The sequence below is a fragment of the Mustela nigripes genome, chromosome 12 (genome assembly GCF_022355385.1).
Source record: "Mustela nigripes isolate SB6536 chromosome 12, MUSNIG.SB6536, whole genome shotgun sequence".
Taxonomy (NCBI): Eukaryota; Metazoa; Chordata; class Mammalia; order Carnivora; family Mustelidae; genus Mustela; species Mustela nigripes.
In genome coordinates, this window is record NC_081568.1 from 25,654,808 (window position 1) to 25,673,825 (window position 19,018).

General features: G+C 41.5%; 1 protein-coding gene across 2 annotated transcripts in view; it reads left to right on the forward strand.

Moving 5' to 3' along the window:
• The window catches only part of NPR3 (natriuretic peptide receptor 3), a 68,657-nt gene extending 52,961 nt beyond the window's left edge, over positions 1–15,696 (forward strand). Inside the window, exons 4-8 of one of the 2 annotated variants that reach the window (XM_059416964.1) lie at positions 3,503–3,638; positions 9,164–9,258; positions 10,813–10,948; positions 12,378–12,465; positions 13,479–15,696. In XM_059416964.1, the coding sequence (XP_059272947.1) occupies positions 3,503–3,638; positions 9,164–9,258; positions 10,813–10,948; positions 12,378–12,465; positions 13,479–13,590 (567 nt within the window). In that variant the 3' untranslated portion in view covers positions 13,591–15,696. The remainder of the gene's footprint in view (positions 1–3,502; positions 3,639–9,163; positions 9,259–10,812; positions 10,949–12,377; positions 12,466–13,478) is intronic. The other variant, XM_059416965.1, reaches the window with a different exon arrangement.
• Positions 15,697–19,018: the final 3,322 nt, after the last annotated feature.

Sequence of the window (19,018 nt, forward strand, 5' to 3'; positions counted from 1 at the left end):
GGCTCAGTCGGTTAAACGTCTGCCTTTGGCCCAGGTCACGATCCCAGGATCCTAGGAGAGAGTCCCTTGTTGGGCTCCCTGTCAGTGGGGAGCCTGCTTCTCTCTCTGCCCCCCTCTCTCTCCTCCTCTGTTCTCTCTTGCTCTCTCTCTCTCAAATAAATAAACAAAAATCTATAAAAAAAAAAAAGACTTATGCCTAATGACAGTAAGGAAGACTTTTTTGACTAGAAATGGTGCTCAATACTGGAATACTCAGGTAAGGGAATCCTATTTTCTTTGATTAGTAACAATAGCATGATTTGTCAGTCAGGACTTTGAGGTTCAAATTTTGTCATGACCAGAGACAGGGGGACATACCAGATGACTTTGTTCCTTTTAGCCTGGGGTCAAGTGAAAATGTTTCAAAGGCAGCTTAGTACTCTGGATTTTTTTCTCCCTCAGTAAATTTTTTTTTTTTTTTTGCATTTGCAATTTTCAGTGTCTATAATGTGCTAACGGGCTTTCCTCCCATTTAAAAAACACGTGTGGATGTGAGAATGTTCTCCTCGAGAAAAGATGGTCTCTAGGGTTTTGCTTCTGGCTTGAGGTTCTGTGAGGTAGGTGTTATGAAACCTCCCCCGCAGCAGGCTGGGGGTGGGGGTCAGCAGCTCTCCTGCTAATTTTGTCAGGAAAGGGAAACACTCAGCCACTTTGAGGAGAAAGAAGGTAAATTTTGTGATCCATTTGCAAATCAAGATAGAGTGAGTTTTCAGATCCTATGTTCAGACACGTGTTCAGAACCTATCTGTTCTCTTCTACCATCAAACCTGGTAGGAAAAGTGTAATTCAAGATTACGTTTCTCAGCCGGATAATTTGAGAGTGTAAAGGGGGCAACTGAGTTAGAAAGAGGAGTAAGGAAGGAGTAAGGAAGAGGAGGGGCCAGAAGGCAGTTGGAGCTGGAGCGTATGTCCTGTGCTTCGGGTCGCCAATGGCAGCATGAGACCCTAGGTTAGGATGTTGTGAAGGAATCAGGAGGAGGAGGGAGAGAAGTGGGCAGCTGATACCCAGTAGCTGGTACTTTACAGTTTAAACAGGGGCATACTAGGCTCCCCAGGAACCAGGAGTACAGAGGGAACAACCCTCCGTTAGAGAGTACAGGAAGACGGGTGGTTCTAAAAGGAAGGAGAGGATTAGACCAGAGCTTTTTTAAGGTGTCTTGCATCTTCCATATTCCAAGGTTCTGGGATTTCCTTTTGTAGAAGGCTGAGTTTTATATAATTATCAAAGGGAAGATAGATTTATCTTTTGAAAAAATTTTTTAGCATGGCCTGAGAATTTACACAGCTTAAGTCCACTTATTAAAACTCTAACTCATCAGCATGCACACTTTCTCAAGCCAGGATGACTTCATGGCATAAGTGAAAATTTCCTATTCCTTTGGAAAACGAATTAGCATAGCCATAGCAGAAAATTATCTTTGACCAGGAGATGTTATTTCTGTATCATTCTTTGCCTAAGAAAATAATGACTCTGTGACTTAAGCTTGATGAGTAAGAATAAAAGCCAATGTCTACCATTTGTTTTAGTGGTCCCAGAAAGAGTTTCAAGAGGTTTTATATGCACTAATTCATTTAATCTCCAGAAGAGCTCTGTGGGATGAATAGGTACTAAACCCTCATTTAGCCAGTAAGGAAAATGAACAGTAGAGAGATTAAGTAATGTGTCATGGCCAGGATTAGATTTTGGGTCCATCAGCTAACTCTGAGCTTTTCTGTGAACGAATATGCTTCCTCCTTCTCTCTCCTAGATGGTCAGTGGAATTGACCAGTGTGGGCTGCATGCTTCATGATTAGGCAGAATTAAGGGTGTGACACTCTGGAAGTAAGAGAACTGATTGGTATGTTAAAACATGAGCAAGGAGCCTTAGTTTCCATTAAGTGTAAAATGGGTCCATAAGATATGTTATACCGTAAGTAGATCACTTATTTTCTGACTACTGTTATTGGGAATTAAAGACTAATCAGGATCCCTCGTTTATAATTCTCTATATGTAGACAGTAAGAACACCAAAACCTAACAGCGAGTACTGACTCTGTCAGGCACTGTTGGAAGTCTTTCATATATATTAATTCCTTGAACCTACGAGCAACCCCATAAGTACTAATATTTTCCAGAGGGGGAAAACTGAGGCCTAGAGTTGTGGAGAAACACATCTAGGAGGTGGCAGAGCTATGCAGTGAGCCCAGGCCATTATTCTAAACTGCCTCTGGCACTGGGCTTTGGCAAATCCAAAATATTTGCTTCAGTTACAAGAATAGGACTCACTGTGCTTACGGATGGGATGAGGCCAACTAGTACTGGACATTGGGCTATGTCTTCTGTGAATGTTTGTGTATTTGAACCAGGTGATGCAGGTCAGTTGTGTCTCCCTTCATCCGGGATCTTTTCCTAGGGAGGAGGCATAGAATGCCTCCTTGCAAAGACTCACAGTGGTCATCCATGGGGTGCCGAATTCATTTTGCTTCATGGCATTCCACTCTTGACACTTTTTCCTGAAATAAGAAAACTTGTTCTGATTTTTGGTTTTTTGTACTTCTGTACAGAATTTTTAAGCTCCTCAACTTCAAGATTGTATTTAATCATTTCGTGTTTAATGAGTGTTCAGTGAGTTTAAATATGGTATCAGAGCTTTTAAATGGTGCTTATGGAATGAAGCAAGTCTGAGAGAAATTAAACAGCTTCCCCAAATTCACATGAAGCTTAAGTTTCTCAAGGGCAAGGACTATCTTACTTGATCCAGGACTTAGCTGGGATAAACCAGTGGTGCAAGCCTATTTCAATTCCTGTTGTTAGAGCTTGAGTGGGGGGAGTGGTCAAAAGGTGGGGGGGGGGAGTGGTCAGAATCACAGGAACCACTAAGAACACAAACTGGAAAGAGAACAGATGCCATTGCCAGTGGAAGAGAGGACACAGATGCCAGGCAGGGAGAAATGGCAGTGCCCCCTTCTCTTTAAATCCTTAATACCAGTGCTAGAGTAGGCTTTCAATAGTATCTGAAACTAAATGGATGGATCTGTGCTCTTCTTTTAGTCAGTGTCACATGCAGAGCATGTAAAGGTCATGGGGACTGTTAAAGTTGGCAAAGACCTCATGGGGGAGGTTGGACTTAGGTTGGTTTGAGGTAGAGAATAGAGGTGAGGAAGGAGGGGTGCAGCTATGCAGGGTGATCTTTGGGCAAAGGCGGATATACTTGGAACAATCAACCTCATTGACTTCTACAATTTCCTCAACTTCTGTAATATCTTGTCTGCCCTCCAGATTCTTGAACTGAGGAAGGGTTTTCCTCACTAATCCAGTGCCAGGAAAACTAAGGCACGATTCTTGTTAGCTACCCTTCTGCCCATCTCTGCCACTGTTTGTGGACCTTGAGTCTAACTTGTTAACTGCTTTGATTTGCTTACATTATTCATGAATGTTGAGACATTGGTGTCTGGGCTCACTCAACCTGAGTTTCTTTTCCAGGTTAACATGTTTGTTGAAGGATTCCATGACGCCATCCTCCTCTATGTTCTGGCTTTACATGAAGTACTCAGAGCTGGTTACAGCAAGAAGGATGGAGGGAAAATTATCCAGCAGACTTGGAACAGAACATTTGAAGGTGAGGATTCGGTCTGTAAGACAACACCACTCTGTAGGTGATCCAGTTGCTTCTTCCCTGGTTCTACTTTTCTCTCTTACACCTGTGGGACTTTGTCCATTTCTTGTTTTTCACATCTGTCAAGTAAGGATAGTAGGTCAAGATCAACCCACCTCACAGACTTGTTGTGAACACTAAATGAGATAAAGCTTGTGAAAGTGCTCTGACAGAGTCCCACTGACACACGAAGTGCCTCATTTCTGTCTGGTTGTTAGATAACAATTCTACGCTTCTTCAAATTAAATTTATCACAAGGCTCATTCACAACAAATAATCAGTTTGTGAAATGTTCTGTGATCAGTTTTAAAAGAAATAATACCAGATAAACATTCGTCTGTTCAATCCTGGGTGGTTTGAGATGATAAGCAAGTCCAATCAAGGTCTGTGATTTTATTTTTATTTTTATTATTTTTAAAAGATTTTATTTATTTATTTGACAGACAAAGATCATAAGTAGGCAGAGAGGCAGGCAGAGAGATTGGGGGAAGCAGGCTCCCTGCTCCGAGGACCCTGAGATCATGACCTGAGCTGAAAGCAGAGACTTCTGACTGAGCCACCCAGGTGCCCCTTTATTTTAGTTTTAAGATGGTGACTATCATCTGTGGCTTTCTTAAGAACAGAGAAGTATAAGAACCATGCCAAAAAAATGGCCCATAATCTCATCACTTGAACAACCTCTGTTGACAATGAAAAATTGTATAAGAATGAGATTACCCTTGGCTGGAAAAGTTAAACAGTACAAAAATGTACAAAATGAAAAGTGAAAGTTTTCCTTCCCGCCCTAGTCCCCTCTCCCTAATGTAAACACTATTAACAATTTCCTGTAAGTCGATCTAAAAATATTTTGTGCCTTCTCCCGGCACATATGCATTTGTATATCTTATCAAAAAACGTATACAAAAGGAATCGTATAATGTATGCCACTCTTCATCTCAGCTTTTTTTAACTTGTGTGCCAAGTAAGAGAAATTTGCCATATGAGCACTCATAGATTCAGCACATTTTTAAATGGTAGTTCCACATTTTTCGACCATGTGGCTCCTCTTGATGGATACTTCAATTGTTTACAATTTTTGCTGTTACACAAAATGCCATCACAGGCATCTTACACATCCTGATGAATATTTTTGAGTGCATCCAACAGGGAACATTTCTAGTCATGGGATATCTGGGTCAAAATGTATGTTCGTGCCTTTTAAATTGCATTAAATATCACTGAATATCTTCCATAAAGGTCTACTAGTCTAAATTCTTGCTAACAGCCTATATGGTGCTGGTTTCCTCTCACTTCACTGACACACTCAAGGGAAATTAACATAAGACTCAATGAGAGTGACCCAGCTGCTGAAGCCATGCAGCTGTCAACTTCATATTCATTCAGTCGTTCATTCATCCAATAGTCTTGAGCACCTACTACATGCCAGGCACTGTTCAAAGCGAAGAAGATTTAGCAGTCCTCCCTGCAATTAACTGAGCTTTCAGGGTCGTGGGGGGTACTGGTGATAAACATATAAATACACCATTTCAGGAGCTATAAAATAAAGCAGGGTAGGGAGATAGAAAGTGACAGGAGGGGGTGAGGAGATGGCTAATTTAAAGAACATGGCCAGGCAAGGTCTCTGAAAAAGTTGCAGGTGAGTAGAGATGTGAGAGAAGTGGAAGAAATTATGTAGGTGTTCAGGAGGGAACATTCTAGACAGAGCGGCAGACACAGAGACCTTAAGTGTGCCTGCAGAGAGAGTGTTGAGTGCTGAGGGCAAAGAGGCCTGTGTAGTTGAGCATAGCGCATGGGGGGCCGTGCATTAGGAGCCCCAGTCTGACAGGTAGTTGGGGCCGGATCACGTCAATGTGGAAGGTTACTGAGGTCTTTCACTTCCACCCTGCGTGAGAGAGAAAGCCACCAGAAGATTTTGAGGGATGTGATCTTTCTGGAGTCTTTAAAAGGGGTTCCTTATGGGACTGTGTGGAAAATAAAGTGTAGTATGCTGATGGGTATCATTTAAAAACCCCTGATACGGAATACAGATCGCTGGACCAGGGGTCAGGAGGCCTGCGTCCAAGTCACTGACTCAGTATTTTGGTTTCTCTTTCATTCCCTGTACGAAGAGGTCGGGCTAGCTGATGACCTAGGGGGGCCCGTCCAGTCCTGCATCACACCAGCTCTTCCCTTGAGCCCTTCTACAGTTATTTGCAGTTCAATGAAGGAAATTTTTTGGTGATGGGAACAAGTACTGTCAAGCCTGGATTTGGGGTCCATATGTATATTTTTTCATTTGGGACTTCAATGCACTCCATGGCCTCGTCCTGTCCTTGTTTATTAGAAATGGCAGGACAGTGCTGAGGGGTCGTGTTCCAGCTGTCTGGGCAGTAGCTATGGTGACAATTGGATTTAATTTCTCCTGGGTGGCTTTAGCAAATGCCGCATCTTACTCGAAACTAGAGTGACATTTACTTTAACTTTACACAGATTGGAGGACGTGAACCAATAAGCCTCTAGGATTGTCTTGCTCAACTTCTGACTGCTTCAGTTGAGGAGCTGGAATCAAATAGGATAATGCAGGGGGCATGTTAGGACAGAGTCAAATTTCCCAGAAGTTGTGCCCAATACACTGAGAAACTGGCGTGTGTGGACACAACCTCGGTCGGCCACATCCCGTTCTTAGCTGTTGCTCACTTCATGGTGTGGTCATTTGTTCTTGGGCTTCTGAAGGAGGTTGTTAAGGGAAGGGCAGGTGCCCACAAGGGCTGGAATGAAGTTTTGTCTAGAGGGCATGGACGAAATTTTCCCATAGCTCATCCTGATGCTTCCATTCTAGGACTAGGTCATACCGGCAATGTGAAGTGAGTCCTAGAGCAATCAATGATACAGTTCCGTCCAAAGTTAGAATCTTACCTGTGAAGATACTTGAAGCCAATGTAAAGACAACTGAAGCCAACTGAACTTGAATTGTTTGGAAAGCCCATCTTATTTGCTAAACAATCAATCTGAGGGTAGTCCCCAAGAGAACTCTGAGAAATGGTCATTTAGTACATGGCCATTAAATTGTCAAGGGAAAAATACTCTGGATGTTATTTAACAAATTTAGATTTTATTACCGTGAAACCTATGACCATCTCTCAAGGCTCTTAATAAATGGCCTGGGAAGAAGCTGAATTTCCTCTCTGTGTGACAGGTCAGAGTGACAAGGTAAATAGGACTGCGGCCAAGCCTTGAGGTCCACGACAGGCCCATAGAAATGAGGGTGGGAAGTCTCATTCCTTATGTACAGGAAAATTTTGCTGTCAGCCCGACAATCTCACCTTAAACACAATATGCTCAGGTGAAGTCTCACTTGCTAATCGGCCACCCTGAGGGTTCTCACCCCATTTCTTGGCAGAATTGTAATAGCTTAAAGTGTAATGAGGTCTTGGATTACGAGGGCCTCCTTGTTTTATAAAATACTCTTCAAAAGCCTTAGCAGAACACACCTTTATAAACACCTCTGAACAGAATGACAGATGGTTTTGGCTAGACAATATGTTTGGAGATAAATATGATTTTTAAAAATGACATTTCATTCTTAAAAGTCGTATAGATTGTCAAGGATAAACAAGTTTGAGATTGGTGTATCATTTGTAACCAGTCTATATTAAAAAGACCAGAAAAAAAAAAAATCAAGATGAATGGTAGCTCCATTCTGTTTGTGGCAAAGTAGACCAAAGTCTGGAAAAACCAGTGGGCCTTCAAACCACAACCCAAAGGACAGTAAACCCAAATACTTGCCCTCTCCAAACCACACCAGAGGATGGAACTTTCCCTTGAGATCCCTTTTCCCAGACATTCATTTTACTTCCGGAGAGAATCAAATCAATAGAAACACTAACTAAGAATTACATTGAACTCTATTATGGTCTAAATTGAAAGAAAAGAGATAGCCTTAGTTAATTAGGATGTGGCTGACATAAGCATTCTCTTACTTAGTTAATGAAAATTACAATGCAGACAAATTTAATATCAACTAATGATACATTTTTGCTTTCACTGATTACTGCCTAAGCCACTGTTGCTGGCCAGGCAAAGTCAAATCCTTTGTGTGGGCTTTCAGGGCTGCCTTTTCCCCACTGCTTCCTTCCTCTTGGGCTGCCTCCCCTAGAACGTCCTGGTCCCTTTGCTTCCTTTCTGCTTCCATGCCTTTAAATACTAACAGGGCTGGCCTTTTGGTGAGCAAACTGCCGTTCCCTGATGGCTGCCTGTCTAAGTCATGGACTTACTTCATTCACATTCCTATAAAAGACCGCTCTTTTACTGAGTCTCCAACTAGATGCCAGCTCCTTCTCGGAGTGGTGTGGGCACATCAGGTGTCCCCTCCAAGATTCTAGGCCCACTGGCAGTAACAATAGCAGAAGAGAACAGCTGATGTCTTTTACACCTATAGCGGAAGTACTCGACCTGTCCTGGCTCAGTTAATCATCTCGGCAGGCTCTTGGCTGGGAGGTGCCAGTATGCCTCTTCAGTGGTCCTGAGACTGAGGCCCAGAGGGCTGAGTCCTTGCCCATGGTCACAGAGCTCAAAACCATGGAAGCTAAGATTCAAATAGATGTAGTCAGAAATCCCTAGTCCAGGCTGCCTGTGTCTTCGTGGGTGGGGAACCTGTCCATTCGTCTTTGCCTCAGCAGCAGCATTAAATTCAGCACCTAATGCCAGCTTCGAACTCATCTGGATAAACAATGAATGACTTCATGTGTCTCTGGGAGATGGTGGGTGTCATCTAAGCTTAACGTGGTCATTGTTTCACAATATACATAATAGTCAGACCTTTGTGCCATATGCTTGAAACTCATACAGCGATGTGTATCAATGATAGCTCAGTAAAACTGGGGGAACCCCCCCAGAAAAACACAATACCAAAAAACCCAAAACAAAACAGAATGAACACAAGTGAGGTAAAGACCAGCTCTCTTTAGCTCTTGGCTCCCGTGACCTGTGAAGCAGGCCCTCAGCTCTCCCGGGCAATCTCTGGAGCCCATAATGAAGCACATTCTCGGAGTCCTGGGCCTAGAACGAGTTTTCTTTTATGTTTGGCCAGTGATAACACGTACTCGTGACGAGTAGGAGCACGCCATACCTCCAGCCTCTCTCCTTGCAGGTTTTCTTTTTCTTTCTTTCTTTCTTTTTTTTTGTTTTTAATAAATACAAAACTCTGGGACAAGCATGCTGCTTTCAGGATTAGCCTTAATCCATTTTTTAAAAAACATATTCCCCAAAGAAGGTCATTTATTTCTTTTTCTCTTCATTTTTAAATGGAGAAATGTTAAGAATTTAGGAATGCAGACACAGATGAAATTACAATGTCTTTCCAAATGCCAACAAAAATGCTCAGAGTCTGATGAGATCCCCTGCGGCATGAGTTTGTTTAAAGAATCCTGTCAATTCATTTTCTTGTTTCTGTTGGCTGATGAAGGTTTTTGAAATCACTAACTTGGAGTTCTTCCCATCTCGTCCTCTAGGTATTGCTGGCCAGGTGTCCATAGATGCCAACGGAGACCGGTACGGGGATTTCTCCGTGATCGCTATGACAGACCCGGAAGCAGGCACCCAGGAGGTGAGCCAATGACCCCCTGCCTCACTGCTCCTCCTGCTTGTTGAGATTCCAAGGAATGCATTTGTCCTGGTGTCCAAACAGCTGTCCCCAACACAGCCTCCAAATAAGAATAAACTGAAAATTTTGGAGTTTCTGAGTAGGGAGGGCTTACTTCTGCTTGAGGATATCCTGGACAATTTCAAGAAACAGTCCCTTGTTTACCCGAAGTGGGCAAATCATATGTTTCCAGTGGCAAAGTGTGTATCTTTGATGCCTCTCGTTCAGAGCTGATGTTCCCAAAGCACTTGATGGGCCCTGGCATAATGGCCTTGGTGCCTTTCTCCTCGTGCACATGTACTGGGCCTTTGTGGCAGGAGCAGAGCCAGCAGAACCTGGCACTTGCTATATTTCCTGAAAGATTTTTTTCACCCTTGGGGTGGTCTGGGTTTCATGGGCATTCTAGTCTCTCCCTCCACGAACGGTGGATAGCTATAGTCCTTTGCAGGGCCGTTGTGAGCATTTGGGAGAGAATCTGTGTCAAGTACTTGGTGAGTGCTCAGCACATGCCAGAGATCGTTAGATTTTGGTGATTATCTAGAATGCTTTTTACTATGACATGAACTAGCCTGTGGAAGCTTGCTTGGTCTCCTTCCAGAGAGATAGGGGAGATGTCACAGGTTACTTAGCAGTAGTGCACTGGTGCTCAGAAAAAAGAGAAACAGATCCCGAGAACCTGAGGGGGAAGGTACTTCCAGATCAGGGCTCAGATAGCTGGTGGAAGTTCTGCTTGAATCAGAAACTGGGGACAAACCTTGAATCGAGTCAACAAAGAATACTGAGCCAGTTGAAAAAGAGTTCAGTCTGGAAAGGTAACTCACGAAGTCATGAACTAATCTTCTAGCCAGAGAAGGGGGAAACAGGATGTTCCTAAAAGATATTTTTGACTCTTTAAAAAAAAAAAAATTTACTTACTTATTTGAGAGAGAGAGAACGCACAAGCCAGAGGAGCAGAGAGGGAGAGGGAGAAGCAGGCTAACTGCTGATCAGGGAGCCTAATTTGGGGCTCCATCCTAGGACCTTGGATCATGACCCAAGCCCAACGCAGATGCTTAACCTACTGAGCCACCCAGGTGCCTCCCTTTTGACTCTTTCTATGCCCAGCTTATTGAGAGGTATGAGGCCGTACATCTGTGATGGCTTACTCTGGTCATGATGTCTGACTTTCTCCCATAACCCTGAAAGCAGTTTGGGCTTTACAAATGGCTGACCTTGTGGGCTGCTCTGCGGCGGACGGCAGATGCAGGGAGCAGCAGCCCCTCCGACGAACAAGGGAAAAGTCGTAAATTCTGGTTATTGTTTTCTATAGAACCACTTTCCCACCATGGGGAGACACTGTTCTCCCTAAATTATGCCGACCATTAAAAGCACCATTATTGCCTGCAAATCTTGATTTACAAAGTCCTCAAAAAGACATCATTGTGGTCAGTGTCATAGGGGGTGCCTGTCCTATGCCTACTTTGGAAACAGAGAACTTTGAGCTTTGAGTTTGCACATTTGTTTTTTGCTTTTACGTAGGTCATTGGTGATTACTTTGGAAAAGAAGGTCGTTTTGAAATGCGGCCGAATGTCAAATATCCTTGGGGACCTTTAAAACTGAGAATAGATGAGACCAGAATTGTGGAGCATACAAACAGCTCTCCTTGCAAATCATGTAAGTTTAGAGACTTAATTGCTCTGCATCTCACCGTCTACCCTGTCACCATGATGCAAATTTAAAAGGCAGATGCTATCCAGGAGCTCATGTTCTCAAAGCTCAGCTTGCTTTCTCTGATGCTGTGAAACCCATGGGAAGAGTTTACGAACTGGCAGCCCACTTTCTAGGGCTTTCTTCTTTTTTCAAAATGGTAAAAGCCTTCTCCTATTATCACACCTCTATTCACAATATAATCCCTTCACATTTGAGATGCCCACTTAGGGAAAATAAAAAGATCCAATATTAAATGTGTAGCAAGAATCATTCTGATTCAAAGTTTGTAGGTGTCCTCCTACTCTTCGGAACTGAACAGATAATGTCCCTTAAATACCCCTTAAATTTACAAATTGGCAAATCAGTGTAAAACATGCTATTTACTAGAAGCTTTGTCATAAATTCAGAAGCAAGTGGACATTCGCACAAGGAGCTTACAAATAGGAACTTATTGGAAATTGTTGCTTTAGAGATAAGCTAATGAAGGAGAACCGAGTGAAATCGATCTTTCAGGCCAATTAGTCACTTTAGGCTAACATAGAATGCTCTTTATTTTGGGGCCAGGCTTCAAACTGCTCTATTTATGTTTATGTGATAATTATGGAAAAGAGTAAGGCAGACCTATGTTAAGGATAGTCTGGAGTTGCTGGGCATGGATTTGAAATCCTGCCATATCACTTAGTGGTTTGTGACCCTAGGAATGTTCCTCTATATCTTTAAACCTCAGTCTGCCCGTATGTGAAATAAAAAAAAAGGATTAAACGGGACAATGCATTAAAAGCTGACACTACCCTGTTTAGATAAAGGCTAGCTATTTATCGTGTTTATATAATAACTGGGACGCTACTGCACTCGATTGTTTCAGATTGTTATTCACATTTTCACAAAGCTATATAGGACATTTTGACATGAAACTCCGGCCTTGGTGAGAGAACATCTAAAAACAGAATATCAGCCCAATGCATTTTTCACCAAATCTTCTAGCACTTTGAAGTGTCATCACCCATCTGTGATAATAAAATGTGCTGGGTCAGTCCCATGGTCTGTCCAGTTGTCTTCTCTGACTAGGAGCTCAAGAGAGGACAGACGTACCCGAAAACCTGTTTCCAGTGTTCCTCAGATCTTTCTTGAACTGCTTTATTCCCATTGTTCTCCCATAGTTCTTTCTGAAATGCCTCTTAAGCTTTGCACTTGGCAAAAAAAAAAAAGAAGAAAGAAAAAGAAAAAAAAAAAAAGAAAGAAAAGAAGCTGCAGGATACCCTAGAAAATCTTTCTTAAAAAAAAAGGAAAATTTGCCACAAGTGGAAAATTGAGATGCATCTCCCAATGACTAAAACTTGAAACATCTCTGTTTCTCCAAATGCACTCTGATTATCTATGTTTCTTTTTTAAGCAGGTGGCCTAGAAGAATCGGCAGTGACAGGAATTGTTGTGGGGGCCTTACTAGGAGCTGGCTTGTTAATGGCCTTCTACTTTTTCAGGTTAGGATGCTTTATCAAATTTTAAAATTCACTCTCCTCTGTTGCCTTGGTCACTCACCTTTGCATAGTCGTCCTTGTGACTTTTCCGTATCTTGCTCTTACCCCAAAAGCATGGCGGTTAAAAGAATGAAGCTGTTCTTTTGTGACGGTCTTCACGACCCTTTTGGTTTGGCAGTCAGGGCTTTGTACTGCTTCCCCCTGTGGGCCACAGAGCCAAGACTCTCCTCTGATCACAAATATTATGACGCAAATTCCTACCATCCACCAAATGTGTAAGTGGAGAGAGAATCTGGACAATGGCAAAACAACTTGCCTATTCTTATTCTTCCTCCAATTCAGAAAGAGGAGTCTGGGTTCACCTTCTGAAAAGGAGGAGGCAGCTCTGAGCAGTCCACACTCCCAGGCTGCACTGGGCACAGTCCTTGGAGAATCCGCACATTTAGTTGTCACTGTGGTTAAGCCCCGAAGCTTGTAAAATTGTAACATTTATGTGTGTTCAAGGTACTCAGAGTCCCAAATCATGAGGGCCGTCCCTTCCTCTGTAATCTTTTGTGGTTGAGTTTGTGGCTTTGTCTCAAGTCATTAGACCAAGATGTCTTCATTTCTGTAGGGAACTATAACCCCGGGTGTACATGACTCTTTGCGGGAACAATTGTATTCCTGTTCCTTTGGTCACAGTACGCTTAATCTGGTCTTTATCTAGGGCATATCCTGGGAGTTAGGGAGAGCTTCTGTGGCAGAATAGACAAGACTTAACCCACAAGGCACCCAGGGAAAAAGGGGAGGGCTTGTTCTATGGCATTTCAGAGAGCATGCCAATTTTCCTCCTTGGATAAGGGCACAACGCCTCGGGGCCACACTGCTTTAATCTCTGACCAGGGTCTCATATTCTGTCATTTCTCATTTATCAGCCCAAACCCAGATGTCCCTTGGGGGCATTCTTTGTAAGAGAAACCATAGTATTTTGTAGCCAAGTGAGGTTTGATTACTGCGTTTGCTTTCCCCTTACCCAGGAAGAAATACAGAATAACCATTGAGAGGCGAAGCCAGCAAGAAGAAAGTAACGCTGGAAAACATCGAGAGTTACGGGAAGACTCCATCAGATCGCATTTTTCAGTGGCTTAAAAGAAAGCCTTTTCTTTCGGCCCGAGATTCTTTAAGGAGATAGATGGGATGAAAGACATCAATGGAACAGAAGGGACACTCTTTAAGAACTCATTCTTTTAAGCAGTTAGTCATTTCGTTGTAAAATTTCTTTAGAAGCTCAGGAACTATTTTGAGTCACCATATGCCTCCCGGGCTTTCACCTCATGACAAACAAACAAGTATGAGAATACAACATCGCTCTGTTAAATGTTCCTACTGATTCAAGGGCATATGATTAGATTTATGTTTGGAAATCTGATGTCTCCATATTTTGATGGTTTTGGGGGCATTTCATATAAGGCTACAAAAATGTGGTTTTCTGAAATGAAATGTTTTATAGCTAGAATAAAATCATTTTTACGAGTAGAATATTCTTGGAAAGAATTTAACATCCAAAAAGAGGAAAATGTAATGAAAAATCCCAATGTTGGAAATACAGTGTCCCTTTTTCTAGTGCAAGTGGACAGATTTGCAGTTAAGGACTGCTCTGTCCAATGTATATATTCAGGTCCTGACTTCATATCTCCAAAAAGGATTTCTGGCCTGTCTCCTTTAATGTCTCATAAAAGCTATTCTGGAAAGTTGTAACTATTACTAAGATAAGAGGATTTATATAAGAAAAACAAATCTAAAATATTTCACTTTTTAATGTAAAAAAAAAGCCCTATTTCACACTAACATTTTATTTTTAGGTATTTTAATCTTATATTTTGCTATTAGAAAATGTGTCTATTTTTTCATTTTGAAGATTAAATTACACTTATATTTTAAAAGCATGGGTAAAGTGTGCAACAAACCAGCAATGATGAAAGAGGCTTCTCTTTTTCTCCCTGTTTCCCTATCCCCTTGGCCACAGCCAAATGCCAATTGCTGCTTTAATTACAGAGATCTAGGCATGTATTCAGATCACAGACTCTATTGGAGGACATTGATTTACCTGCTTTAAGTGCAAAGTTATTTTAGGGATAGACCTCTTCTGGTCAAATGATGAGTTTCCAGGTAAAGGGTGGAGTTTATTGGAATTAACTAGGTTTTAAGGCAGCCCTTTTTCCCTTAAGAACAACTTTATAGAGTACTAACATTTGACAGTAAGCACAGAAAGGATAACTCTAAAAATGCATATATGACATTTTACTAAGATTCAGTGATATTTTGGTTAAAAGAAGGAATCTAAGTAGCTACTCTGCTCCTTTTTAGTGGACTCCACAAAGCTTTAGCGTCATCCACTAATAACCTGCGTAATAGCAGGTGAAGTGTAGATAGAAGATATTTGAACAAAGTGAAATAAGTATTTACTGAATATCTACCTGCACTCACTACTCTGCACGTAGGTGTAAACTCAGGTTGCCATTTTTGCTGATAATTTATGGAGAAAATAGAGAAGAAGAGAGAGTTGGCAGATTAACATACCATGTTGTAATTATGTCACTAGGGGCTTTCCTCAGTAACAGTTTGAACATCTGAAAAATAGTTTTTAAAATGACCTTAGTGGCTATAAAAGATCACGTACAGGGAAGAAAATAGGGGAGTTCAAGCAAGTCCTTGGTTGTGATGGAGGTCGTAGTTCACATGGGTGGGGGTGGAGGCAGGCAGAGGGAAAGCTGTGTATCTTGGAAGCTGGCCTGAGCTTGCTTCCCTGGAAGCGTCTGCCTCTGCCCTTCCTACTTCAACCAGCCAATGGGTTATTTCCGTGAATGGATTATTTCTGTGTGAGGCATATTTCCCCTCTACATTTAAAAAATGAGATTCAGGCAGCTGGAGAGCATGACAACTGAATGAGCTATGATCAGCCAAAATGACTTTGTTGTAGTTCTCCATGGTGGATGCAATGGAAAAAGTGCTGACTTCCAAAAAAGATGGCGAAAGAAGGCAAGAAAGGCAAGCTCCAGAAATTCCAATGTCGGAAGAGTGTTTGGGGAGTAAAATCTAGGAAAGCAAAACATTTAACAACTCAGGACTCCTCAAAGTGAAAACAGAATGGAAGATTTGCATCCATCTTTTTCTTTGTGTGAATTGAGAACTTAGTTCTCTCTCATTTTTATTTATCAATGATGTTTTCAATATATTTTTGAGCTATTCACTTTATACTACTTGTGTTTTTGAAAAAAAGTTTAAATTTCAAGCCTATGTGCTTATTACGGGGGAAGATCATTCTACCTGGTTGTCATCTTTGGACATAAACATTTCTCACCTTTCTGGAATTAATATAGGGGCCCGTTAACTGTAACATTTTTAAAGCAAATATATTTTATTTCTACTTTAGGTGGAGGAATAGTTCTAAATTTAATATTATATCCCCTGATAAAGTGGTGGCATGAGATTTTAGTTTTTTTAAAATGGCGGACTAAGTCAAGAGATGCCATCCCTTTCTGTTAAAACCATTCTGGGAGTTCTTGAGATTGATTGCTTATTTATTTACATGTCTGTTTTCACTTCTTTCCTCCTTAAAGTCATCATGTGAATTACCAAAACTCCGTTAAGTTTAAGTTGGAAATGTTTGGAAATTAAGTTGGAAAACTTTGCTGCAATGTAGGTGTTCGTGTAAGTGTGCCCTGAGTTAAGACCTCTAGAGATTATAATCTGGGACTTGATTTCCTTACAGCTAAGCAGCATCTTTGACAACTAGTCATTTGTACTCCACCTGAAGCCACATATCATACAGTAAAATAAATAGGGCTTTAGTTCTTAAATCACCCTATAAATTTTTACCCTGAAATCTAGGGCACTCAGATTTCAGAAGGGAAACTTCATCACTATTTTCTCATCTGGTCAAACAAGCTGATAGTTACATAGGTCAAAATGAGTATATACGCTTTGTATATACCCACGGTGCTGGAAATAAGTATAGATTTTATGGTCATCATAAAACCTGCTTAGTTTTTTTTCCCCCCTGGATTCAAAAATAAAAGCTTTCTCCAAATGATTACTTCTATCCAGAAATAATTTTCTGGATAAAGTGCATATCTTCTCCCAGACTGACTACAGTTTCCATGAGGAAGCCGTACAAATTACATTTCACAGAACTGTCAGCTTGTCCTTTCCTGAACCACAGCCATAGTTCCATAGGCTTTGAAATAGGTTTTTTTTTTCCTATTTTAACATTTCAGAAGCTATATTTAATGGAGAGAAGAGAAATGCATGGAAAGAGAATGTCTCCTTTTCTCCTCTTCCTTAAGATTCAGAGTTTTGCTTTAGAATATCTTATCATTCTCCCTGTTCACAGGTTCTAGGGTTCTTAACTTATTCAAGGTACCTGTGTCCCCTCTGTCCCCAGTACCACTTTCCTTCTGGTTCTACTGATTTTGAAAGTGTAAGATGTGCTGTTGGCAGTGACATCAAAGCTATTGTCTAGATCTCATACAGTGACAATGCAGAAATTAGCTTCCCGTGGCATCACCCCCTTCTTGTGAGTGAGTGAGTATACAGGGCTACTTGTGGAAGTCTCTGTAGGAGGCCAAATAAAATATTATACCACCAGTATTAAGGGAGTGTTTATACATGGAAAGAAATGCATACTTACATTTCTTGGGACACAAAGAACCGAGATTTTGAGTGGATACAGTATAAAACCAAACAGCAACCCAAATTCGGGCTCTCGATTGATATTTCACGGGTTCTGCTTAATAATGTCCCTGGTGGTTAGCACTTCATGGAGAAGTTGAAAATGGGAGGAATTTCTTCTTCAGTGGAAAAAACTGGAGCTGTCTGAAAACATGAAATATGCTTTGGGGGCAGCATGGAAGCATAGAAAGCGAGAAGGTGCTGTTCAGAAGGATCTGTTTCTTTTTCAGCTGATGCTTAGAACTACAGAATACCCAATTATTTAGCCCATCTTCAACAGCCAGACTCAGCAAGAAGCTTGGGACACACCCAGCCAGAAGAATTGGGAGTCGATCCTGGGAAAGAAACAGAAGAGAGTGGCATTGAAAGCAGCCCCTGTCCTTACCACCCCTTTCTCCCTCACTCCCACCGCCACCATGGCCCCTCCCTACCCCCAGCCCCCTGCCGTGCACTGTGGCTCCAAAGATGCCTCGGCGTCTGGCCCATGCAGGTAGAAACTTGTGAGTAGGAACCCTGTACTTCCTCAAAGGGAAAGAACACAAAACAGTGCTGCCTATAGGATCGTGGCTGGCTTTGGATCAAAACCCTTATGCTAACTTGACGGCACACGCTCTGGGGCAGGACAAGCCTGTGATGTGCCTATATTCCAACAAGCTTTGTTTTGGTTTTCAGCATGTAGATCTCATGACTGTCTCTTGCAGGCATACCCCACAGCTAGACTCTAGGGATTAAAATGACTTTCAAAAGGGGCTAGATTGGAGTTTGTTCAAATTTGTCATTAACCACTAATGTTAATTCATACCAAAGGTAAAGCAATTCTAAACCAGCTGATGCTGTTAATGTTCATGTTTTAAGCTACTTCAAACATGGTGAAAGGGTTTCGATGGGAGCTGAATATCAGAAGTAAAAATCCATATGTTATAACAGCTCTTTGATGGATCAGGAGTGGAATGATTCCTAGAGGAGGGATGTGAATAAGCCAAATTCAGAGTCAGCAAAAATGCTGTTTCTTTGAGTCACACATTTAAAGACCTAAATTTTATGCACAGGAATAAAGGGCCCTTCCACAAAGGGTGTAAAGTGTCACATGGACTACCAAATTGTTTTTTATGTGCTAGGGGAACAAAGCTGTGATAGCACACAGTAATTGAGCAGAAAATGTCGAGAAAGAGGGAAATTTGGATTTCAAAACAGGATGGCCTATTTATTATTTAATGCCAACATCTGGAAAAGTTCAAAGTGGTGCATCTTACAATGGGGGTGCCCATTGTAAGTTCAAAGCATCTTACAAAGTGGTGCATCTTGCAAGACAGCAATGGGGGTGCCCTCAGCAACCTGAAGATGCTGTGAGTTTGTAGAATTTTTCTGCTGGGTCCTGGGAATCTGAGCTTTGTTCCTCATGCAGTGGTGAGTACTGAAACCAAGAGGACACAGAATAGATACCGTGAAGGATTACTTCCGCAGCCCTTCTCTTTCTGGGCCATATTACTCGTGGTTATTTTAAATATAGGACTACCAAACAATACAGAGCTACCATGAGTATGGTAGAAAAGTAAAATAAAAGCTGCACAAGCTACCATTTATTATTCTAATGTAAGTAGAACTATCTGCATATAATGTGATTTAATTTATTGTTTTGTGTAGAGAATGAAAATTAATGACTGTGGATATAACCCCTGTTTTGTATAATATATTTTATTTCTGATGCAAACTGGTCATTTAACATATCTACTCGGTTTGGTGTTTGGATATAAATGTGTATGTGTTCTTGTAAATGTTTCTCTTAAGCAAGAATGCCACATGCTCACAGTATAACAATGTGTTCTCATTAAAAATACATCCCACA